The sequence below is a fragment of the Belonocnema kinseyi genome, chromosome 6, assembly GCF_010883055.1.
Source record: "Belonocnema kinseyi isolate 2016_QV_RU_SX_M_011 chromosome 6, B_treatae_v1, whole genome shotgun sequence".
NCBI classification, from domain to species: domain Eukaryota; kingdom Metazoa; phylum Arthropoda; class Insecta; order Hymenoptera; family Cynipidae; genus Belonocnema; species Belonocnema kinseyi.
This window is the reverse complement of record NC_046662.1, coordinates 117,432,822-117,443,833: the sequence shown is the minus strand read 5'-3', so window position 1 is coordinate 117,443,833 and position 11,012 is coordinate 117,432,822. Positions and strand designations below refer to the sequence as shown.

Here is an 11,012-nt window from a genome sequence, read left to right as displayed (position 1 = left end):
AACTAGTATGATATATCATACTATGGACTGATACGAAATATTGTCGAAAGAATTAAAAAAAAAAAGTAAAACTATTACGCTCATAAATAATCCGATATTACTGCGCATGTTTTAAGGAGGTCACCTCATGAACACTTGAAAAAATCGCATTTTTGTTGTTCAATCAATACAAAAACTATTCGAGAATATACGTGTAAAATGTTAAATCGAAATTCGGAATATTTCTAAAGATACAGTCCGTAGAGTGTCTCGGCGCACGAGCGCGTCAGTCACGCTGTGCGGGACGATAGATCACTCGCATCATCTGTAGGGAAAAAGGCTATATATGACACACCTTAATATTTTTATGTACCATTACTCTATTTAGGGTCTTGTAAGTGTGTTTGAGAGTCGATCGGGCGGGCGTGCTTGCGTGACCTCTGTAAGTTTTAATATGATCTAATTATATCTTACAAAAACGTTGAAGCGCGTTTTCTCAAAACCACATGCCCGTACGGACAAACTGCCCGCATCAATTAGGGAAGTGCCTTCCTATTATCACTTCAAAACAGCTTTTTATAAGTTATTTAATATCTTGTTGTAACTCTGCTATCATAATTCAGTATCAATTTGATTTAATCTCACACAATTACGTTAGCAAATTCGCTCTCGCATTTATTACGATTATCTAATAAGTCGTTAAAATCTGGTGTATTATACAATTATAACTTAAATAATATTCTTCGACTAGCAACTGTATTATTTTTGTTGCTGTTGTAATAGTTCATGTACCTTCTGTTCCTTAGAGGACTATTTAGCCCTAGGGACTTATGTTAAATAAATTTTTCAAACTGGCGTACATGATTACACCAAAAATTTTCAACCGATTGACCTCAACTAAATTTCATTTTTAGATAATAAACAATTATTCTATATAAACCACAGATATTCATAATTTTATAAATTTCTCATACTTCTATGCAACGATATTAACAATTTTTACTGCGAAAAATCGTAAATTTTGATTTTAACAGAACAAAATAGTACATTTTCTATTGTCTTTGGCTTTTTAGTAGTTCATATAGAATAAATAAGTGTACTAAGTAAAAAAAAAATTTCATTGATTTCAGACAAAAATTACGGACGCTATCCTGCACGTCGTACAACGGCTCCAGTCGCAAGGCATCCCAGTGTGCCATGAAAAACGCCGCCATTTTGTAAAATTTGGAATTGGTTTTTTTTTGCAATGTTGTTCAGAAGTACTTGCAAATAAATGTAAAAGATCATGGATGTATATCTTTTCTTTCTTCACAAAAATAAATCTTTAAAAAGAACCCTTTTTCCGGGCAGTACTTGTACTTGACACTGTCAAAAAGGACAGAATAAGAGATTAGCTACTTATTCTCTTCTTTCTAACATTAACAAATTCTGCTGAATACATTGAGGGTCATTCATCGTGCGTTATTTAAGAGTGCTGATTGATATTGAAATTCGCATTTCAAACCTTTAATTGTTTGACAAAATGACCTATATGTGTTATATTTATTGTTTCAGGTAATAGCTGAAACCAATCGACTACATGAATGTTATGATGCAGCCAAAACTGGTACAGAACGTGCAAAATATTATAAGCTTCGAGCTTCGTTACCCTCGCATTCTCTGAATCATTGTTATATTCTCGCCACATTAACCATTGTTGGCATATTTAACCGTCCAACATTTGTAGCGTTTGCGTTTCCTCCGATATTTTTCTGGCTTCAAAGAGGACTTGGCACAAGAAGCATAGGATTCTTGGATTTTCATATTAGAATTATAACATTTATTCTCTGTAGTATTCCAGCAGCTATTTTGTTTATTATTATTGACAGTTTCTATTTTGGATATTTGACGATTGGCGAAATAGTACAACTTGAAATCACTATTAATAATTTCGTTGTAACTCCACTAAATTTCATAAAATACAATGCAATCACCGAAAATCTTGAGCAGCATGGATTACACCCACGACTTTTGCACTTTTTAATCAATATTCCGCTGTTGTTTAATGTGGTAGGGATCATAGGACTTTTTCTTTCGGCGAAAATAATTGGCAGGTAAATAATTTTTATATTTTTTAAAAACATAATCTTTTAGTTAGGTATATTTTCACTATAAAGTAATATTAAATGTAATTATTTCAGTGCTTTAAGAGGTCGGTGGCTGGAACTTCCTCGCGTAAACAGCATTATAGGATTGATGATGGCGTCTTTTGTTATTCCCGTTTCACTGATGTCAATATTTCCTCACCAGGAGCCACGATTCATAATACCTGTATTATTACCACTTGTTTTTCTATCTACTTCCGACGTTACAAACACTTTTGGCATGATTATGTCCATTCAAGATAAGAATGCTAAAGTAAGAGAGGCTAAAAACAAAAAAAGTGGAATTGGTAAAATTGAGCTCGTCTGGTACATTTTTAATATTGCCTTTACTCTCTTTTATGGCTTTTGTCATCAGGGAGGAGTTTTACCATTAACATCACACTTAGCAATAGAACTAAAAGTTAAGCCGCATTTTACACATATTCATGTATTTACATCATATACATATCCAATTCCAACTGGTCTTCTGCATTTAAAAAATACTCAAAAAACTAACACTAGTTGTGGAAAGACAACATACAAATCGACTAAAGATTTTTATCTTTATGAATTTGGTAGTAAGGATTTAGCCTTTGTGTATGACAAAATTTCTTCTACTGTACATGAATGTCGAGAAATGTTAATGAAAAAAAAAATTCCATGTAGGATTTATTATGCTCTTCCCAGAAATATGTTCGATGAATTCACAGAATTTATTTCTGAAAATGAAAGTCATAAATTAAATTACAGTATAGTTAACTCATTTTATCCCCATATATCAATGGAAAAATTACGATGGTCATTAACTTCACCGATATGTACAAATGTATATCAATTATCCTTGTGTTTAAGGTGTGCAGCACAGAATATGACAGATGATTTATTTAAGTTTATGTATCAATTTCAGCTTGTACTATTAAAACTTGAGAATTGAATCAAAATTATTGTTTAAAAGATACCTGGAAACATAAAAATCAGGCTTCTGAATCCGAAACGATAAATTGACTGTTCCAAACCGGTTTTTTATAGGAAAGTTTCCGGGCTCGTTCATAGTCGGAATAAAACCAGAATCAGACATTCTTGCCGGAACGAATGTAATTTCCTTAATTTAGTGTAATTGACTGTTCAAGAGGTACCTCATATAACATACCAGCGTACTTAAGTACGCCTCGCCACCCGTCTTAGCACTAAGAGGATTTTCTGGTCTAAGAACATGAATTTTAGGACAAACTTCTAGAAACAAAAAAGGCGACTGAATTTTTTGAAAAATTTAATAAATTGACGGAATTTCATGAGAATTTGTGCTTAGGTATTTTTTGAGTTGCAAGGTACAAATTTCAAAAAATTTTAAAAGTTGACCTAAACTTTGAAAATTTTATTCACTTGGTGACCAAGTAAGTTTAGAATCAGAAAGGCAGTCCATGTTCAAGGCAGATAATCATTTCTCACTCAAATATGTTCTTATTCAACGGGAATAAGACGGCACGTATTTTACCGATTTTCCAAAATATTTATTTACCGTGTTATGAGTATTTGATATTAAAAAAACTATATACGCGGGTTATCAAAAAACTAAAAACAAAAATTTACATTTCTTGCAAAAATGACCCAAAATACGAAAAATTCAAAATAATAAAATTGTTTGTATATTAAAATTCAAGGAGAACATCGCTTGTATCAAATCTCAAAGGATTTGATATTTTTTTCTCATCTTGTGTGGTTTCGGCAAGAAATGAGACTTTTTTCCAGACAAAACAGAAACTCTGTTCTCTACTAGATGCAAGCATAGAACAAACTGTCATGGAATATATTCTTTACATTAGGACGAAGCTCGTTTATCTCATGTATCTTCTGAATTCATTTTAGCGATGCCTATAACACAGTTCATATTACAGTTTTATAATTTATAATATGGCCTTTTAAAATTTATTAAAAATTTATTATTATTCACTTAATCTTATACGATGTTTCTTAAAACCAATCGGTACAACTAAGGTTACATTTGTATTAGTTTCATAGAGATTAGTTCTGCAGTGTGTCGCTGATAGGTCGAAAAAATTAATATTTGATCTGTATAAATTTGATCCTTTACAAATTCTACTGAAAACAGACTTTGTTCGATAGTTAGTTCGTTGATACTTGATTTTGAACAGAATTCTAGTCTAATTTTGTGCATAAGATACTGAGGTGACCAAATGACTGAGGTGTATTCTAAGTCTGGTATAGCTTACATAAAATACTATATTTTTAGAGTTTGCATTTGACTGAAATTTAAATCATTTCTCATGATGAAGCGCAAGGACCTAAAAGACTTCTTTGCCGCCTCTGACACTTAATCGTTAAAATCTAATCACCCAGAAAGATTCCCAGGCCATAAACCAGTGTCACCATCTGCAATTTATCCCCATCCAGTAAATAATTTTGTTTTCTTGATACTGTTTTCCGTGAGAATGATGTTACTAGGCATTGTTGACATAAGAAACATTCCGGTTAGCGAACATCATTCTTGTAGCCTGTCAATATTACTCTAAATTTCAAGAACGCCTTTAAGGTATCGAATAGTTTTAAAAATTTTAAGTTCGACAACAAATAAAAGAAACCAATAGAATCTGAATACGGTATAGACATCGTTAACATAGAGGAGGAACATGAGGAGACCCAGGTTTAATTCTTGCGTCTTTCCCGAGGTTGCTGTAACAATCAACGAGTATTTCCTATCTCTATTTGAATCGAGTGAAGTCTATTGCAAAGATAACTTGATAGCAAGGAGAGTATCATTTTAAACAAACCCAGTGTTATGCGCTTTGCAACTAGAGTACAATGGTCAAACTTAGCGACCGCTTTTGAAAAATGTTTGTAAGTCGCATCAACATGTACGCCGTTCTCCAGGTTTTTGCTGAGGAATTGCGTTAAGAATTGCGTTGGGAAGGTTGAAATAACCTTACAAAAACCGTGCTGTTCGTCGATAATAAGTTTTTCAGATTAAAGATTAAGTTTATCGCAGATAATACTTTCAAACACTTTAGCAGTTGAATTAAGAATATTTAATAGTTGATCGTTTGTTATATCGTTACGAATATCATTTTCGTAATCATTATTCCTTCATTCCATTCATAATGTCAGATCCCCTTAACTATAGATTTCTTAAAAATTAGGGGCAGATATACAATAAAATAAAAAATAAAAAAAGTCAGCAATTTCCGCATTGGAAGATACATTTTTATCTCCTAAGAACTTGTTTTCGGCATTTTATTACATTCACTGAATAAGTTGACATAGAGCTTGAACTTTTTATATTTGAGATAATCAAACTGTCCGAGTCCATGATATATTTTTATATAACAAGTTTCTAATGGTGTTTTGCATCGTTTTGTATCTCAAAATGCTTATAGTTAATGTGTGGTATATTATTGGCTTGGATTAATTTTGTTAGTTTACAATGCAACAGATACTGGTGTTTCATAGGAGTATTACAAACTAGATCTATCAATAACCCATGTTCGTTTCTATTACTATTGGCATTGAGTAAATATAGGCAATCAAGTGAAACAGATATATTAATTATGTCGATATGCTTACAGCAGTGACGCTTCACTTGGTACACAAGTAGACCCCTATTCCATGTTTTTATTCCATTTAGCATACCGTAAATTAAAATCATCAAATACATATGCTGTTTCCTACCTAGAAAAGAATAAGACACTTAAAATACTCTGCACATGTAAATGTATTTAGATAAGCTAGAATTCGATGCGATGTAAAAAAACCCCACCTCTGTCGTAAATCGATAACAGCTATTTGTTAGCTCAAGTGTCGCCAAGACTACAGGCCGGTTCCACCAACCTCGGTTAACAAGTTCATTCTCCGTGAAAGCTAGTTACGCGTAAACCCACTTTTTAACGGCCGTTTAACACGCGTTACCCACCGTTAAATCTAACCGGTCAAGATTGGCCGGATAGGGCGACTTAAATGTCGTTTAACCTAAAAAGTGTAGTATCGTTGTGAAATATGGAGATTTTTTGGAAGAAATTTTGAGGTTCCGTTCTACAGTGCGAACACAGTAGTGCGGACACTCATGTTTTGAGTATATAATAAGAGTTTGACTTAACTTGGGTCCTTGAATCACTAGGTGAAGGACCGACAGTAGGCAGAATAAGGAAGAATGTCAGATCGTATTGATAGAGTACCTTGAGAGTACAAAAAATATCCAATAAACTAGGGTCACTGATCCGCTTGCTGAAAGAAAGAAATCTAGTAGGGTATCGAAGAGAGAAAAGCTATTAAATTCTAAAGAGGGCGCTTTCGGCCATGGGGTTGAGTAGAATTTAACCCGGAGTTGATTGTTCTTTCTTTTTCGCGAGTTCGTTCACAGAGCAATTTATTCTCTTTAAAAAAATCGGCGGAAAAGGTTTGGCTCGCTGGCTCGCGAGCATAGATTGTTTCAACGCTGAAAGAGAAGATAGCGTGGAGCATCACCATCGCTGGGCGATGACTGGATTAGTAAAGTCGGCCTAAAGTCGCTGGGCACCGATTTATCAAATATTGTGACTGGTTCGCAAAAATTCAAATGACTTTAAATCTAAAGAACTTTTCAAACTATACTAAAGGATTGCAAATGTGAAAGAACCACACTTGAAATAAAAGTGTAACAGAAAATAATTTCAGATAATTTTAATCGTGAAACAAACTCTGTTAGTAGATTTGTTGATCCAGGTCTAGGATTTTCTTCTAACTAGGAGGATCCATGCTCTGGTAATCTGAACAAGATGACATTGTTTTTCGAAGAGTTTTTTTGTTCAATGTAAGGTCTGTTTACAGCTTGAAAATTGCAAACGCAAAATGTGTTGATTTCAAGTTTAATTTTCCCAATTACTTTAGCGATTGTACGTTCGATATCCTGGACAGACAGTGGCCTGAAATCTGAAGGGGTTTCTGACATTGATGGTGTCACCACTTCATTTTTCTGAAGAGGAGTCTACAAATAATTAAGGATTGTCATTAGATGAACCGCAAGATTTCGCCGGGAGCGGGTGCTAATCTGAACAACTGCACCCGATCCCAGCGAAATCCTGGCAAAATTTCAGCCATAACCACGTCTCACGACCATGAGATAGGTGGTTACAGTCTGTGACGGAATTAATACGACGATCCGGCAAAAGTCTCGTGCATCCTGAGGACACTGAGCGACCCAAGGACGACCGCCTTCTGCATTTTCCCCGCAAGTGTTTTTTGGCATATTGTTGAGACGCAGGAATGCTTTTCAGGTTATTAACCAGTGAAAGCTTGGCACCTCCAGAGCACCGATGATCAGGACGATTACTAGGCAGTCTGATAAGTCCCTGAAAAATGAAACACGGAGACGTTTTTTTGGCCAAAGTCGGTTTTATTTTTCAAAATACTCTCTTTTTAGGTCGATACAGCGAGTCCAACGATTTTCTAACTTTTTGATACCGTCCGAAAAGTACTCGATCGGAAGGTCTCCACAATACGCCTTAGTTTCAGCTATGAGCTCCTCATTTGAGTAAAAACGCTTACCGGTGAACCATCTCTTCAGGTTAGGGAACAAGTAATAGTCGCTGGGGGCCAGGTCTGGTGAATACGGTGACTGAGGAACCAATTCGAAGCCGATTTCATGCAATTTTGCTTGTGCAACTAAGCATGAATGAACAGGCGCATTGCCGTGATGATAAAGCGGTTTTTTCTTCAAATGCGGTTGTTTTTCGGAGATTTCGATTTTCAATCGGTCCAATAATGATGAATAGTATGCTCCGGTTATGGTTTTACCATATTCAAGATAGTCCACGAATATTATGCCATGTGCATCCCGAAATACGGAAGCCATAACCTTTCCGACCCATTGTTGCGTTTTTGGACGCTTCGGAGTAATTTGGCCCGGTGGAACCCACTGTTTTGCCTATTGCGTTGACTCAGGAGTGTAGTAGTGGATCCAGGTTTTATCCATGGTTATGAATCGGCGCAAAAACTCGGTCGGTTTACGCGAAAATAATGCCAAATTCTGCTGGGAAGTTGTCACACGAATTCGTTTTTGGTCCACTGTGAGCAAACGCGGCACCCATCGCGCGCAGAGCTTCTTCATGGCCAAAACTGAATGCTTGATATTGCCCACACGTTCCAATGATATGCCTACAGCATTAGCTATCTCTCTCAATTTCACTTTGGGATCGTTCAACATCGTATCATGGATTTTTTCGACATTTTCTGGTGTAGTGACCTCTTTTGGGCGCCCAGATCGTTCAGCATCAACTGTGCTCGTACGGCCACAACGAAACTCGGTAAACCACTTATGAATCGTTGCAATCGACGGTGCAGAGTCCGGGTAATACTTATCCAGCTTGGCCTTGGTCTCGGATATCGTTTTCTTAAGAAGATAGTAGTGTTGGATCAAAACTCGAAACTCAGATTTTTCCATATTAAAAACAACTCGGAGGTTAGTTGCTTCTCAGTGCTGTAACTTGTAAATGCGTAAACATAAATGGCTGAAGTTTTGACAGGCGTCATGTGAAGGATCAAGCTCGACGAAAATGGTTCACATTCGTGAATACTAATGCCATCTTTTTGAATTTTCAGGTACTTATCAGACTGCCTAGTAGTTGAACAGAATATTCCGGGTGCAATCGTCGCAACTCCTTTATAAGGTAAAAGAACAATGAAAATAATAAACGAGATATTATATATATATATAAAAAATTTGTCATAAGGACAACCTCAGGATTTCGCCGGGATCGGGTGCTAATCTGAAAAATTGCACCCGCTCCCAGCGAAATCGCGGTAAAATTTCAGCCACAACCACGTCTAACAACCGTGAGATAGGTGGTTACAGTCTGTAAACGAATCAATACGACGATCCAACAAAAGCCTCGTGCAAACTAGGAACACGGAGCGACCCATGTGCTACCGCCTTCTGCATTTTTCTCGCGTGTTTTCGCATATTCTTGACACGCAGGGATGCTTTTTAGGCCATTAGCAAGTGAAAGCTTGGCACCTCCAAGAGCGCCGATGATAAGGACGATTAGTTTAGCAGAATATTCCGCGTACAATCGTTGCAACTCCCTGATAAGGTCTCGCTATCTCTCTTTCTTTTCATTCTCCTTAGTTATGATGTTTTTGTCAGCTGGTGCCGAAAATTTGATAACGAACATGGTTCGCTTCTCGAAGTCAAGAAGAACCATGTCAGGCCTCTAGTGAGCAACAGAAACAATTGTCGAGAATATAAAGTTACAGTATCTGCTTCACTTACCATTCTCGACAATTGACTCGATTTCCCTAGGAGCATTTAGAGGAGCGATATTAAGGTTAATGCCATAAGAGTGACAGAGATGGTAATAAAGAACTCTTAGTGCCGCAATTAGCCTTTGAATGTAGGTCATTCCCACGTGAGTTGGACAACTAGATAGTATGTGAGCTAAATGCTCGGGGTGTGCATGGCACGCCCTGCAGCTATCACAGCTATCATCAGGAATGTCTTGGCTCAAAATGTGGCGACGGTATGTTAAGGTGGAAATGACCCCGTCTTGGCATGCAAAAATGAAACCCTCCGTACCAGACTTCAATCCAGGCGATTTAAGGAAAGCAAACGTTAGCTCACAAGACACTGACTGATCCTTCACATTTCTGTGGAAGATACCGTGCATCCTCTTGTCGAGGAGCTGTTCACGAAACTTTTTCTCCTGTGCTTTCTTAATCCGGGATTTCAGGAGTGAGTACTCGAGATAGATAAGATTTTATGCATTTTGCTCACCCCTAATACTGAAGTCAATTCCGAGTTTTTCAGCAGCCTTCTCCGCTGCTTTGTACAGAAACGCTACTTTGCCCACTTCTTCGTGATTCTTGATCATTTTAAGAAGAGGGTCTCTTCCATTTGCAACTCTATGGGCTGTACTCCGAATAATCCTGTTGTGAATACATTCAAGACTCAATAATCCACGACCCCCTTGACGGCGTGAGATATATAGTCGCGGAACGGAAGTCGTATAGCGCTTCCATCAACGAGCTCAGGATCTTCAGGGATGCCATTAAGTTATCCTTGCTTCAAATAAACCTTGGAGCATTTGTCTAACCCAGATTCCATTCCAATTTCCTTATTATATCGCTCGACAATCCCTAGAGCTAGATGCAGTTGCTCTTTGTTTTTAGCATAGATCTTAAGATCGTCCATGTAAAATACATGAGTGACCTTGTACTTTCGATCTGCAGGTTTGCCGCACAAGTTCCCATCGGAATGGCGAAGTGCTAGAGATAGTGGCAATAATGCAAGGCAAAAGAGGAATGGGGTCGCCCTGAAAGAGACCTCTCTGAAAGGTGACCTTGTTAGTTGTCACACAATTTTTTCCAGATGAGATAGTAAATCTTGTTTTCCGAAGCGGCATCAATCTCTCTATGCACCGAACTATTTGCGAATGAACCTTTAAGATTTCTAAAAGACACATAATAAGTCTATGGGTGGTCGAATCGAAAGCTTTCCGATAATCAGTCCAGGCCATCGATAGGTCACGCTAGTAGAATGCTGCATCTTTACAGCCGCATCTATCGATGAGCAGGTTCTCTCGACATCCGGCTACGCCTTTCTTTGAGCCTCGTTGTTCATACATTTCTTGCCACACATGTTCAATTGCCTATTTTCCGCGGGAATATTGTGCGCCCTTCCACAAACCACTCCGGAATCGGCTCTTCCGACTTCAAATATGAGGTGAAAATACGGGCCAAATGATGATGGATTGAAGAAAACTTCGTCCCCCAGAAGGTTTTGATACAATCTGGTCCCGGTGCGGAATAATTTTTCATCCCTCCTAATACTTTTTTCACCTCCTCGGTAGTGATGGGTGGACATTCTTTATCAGGTGTTATGAGGGCAACACGTAACTCCTTGAAGGTATTTATATTTTCTGAGTC

The 11,012-nt window shown here is 37.2% G+C and overlaps 1 protein-coding gene across 1 annotated transcript in view; it reads left to right on the top strand.

Moving 5' to 3' along the window:
• Positions 1-3,043, top strand: part of LOC117175576 (GPI mannosyltransferase 4) — a 197,895-nt gene extending 194,852 nt beyond the window's left edge. Inside the window, exons 5-7 of the mRNA XM_033365283.1 lie at positions 1,110-1,196; positions 1,534-2,072; positions 2,160-3,043. Coding sequence (XP_033221174.1) covers positions 1,110-1,196; positions 1,534-2,072; positions 2,160-3,036 — 1,503 coding nt within the window. The 3' untranslated portion in view covers positions 3,037-3,043. The remainder of the gene's footprint in view (positions 1-1,109; positions 1,197-1,533; positions 2,073-2,159) is intronic.
• The last annotated feature ends 7,969 nt before the right edge of the window (positions 3,044-11,012 follow it).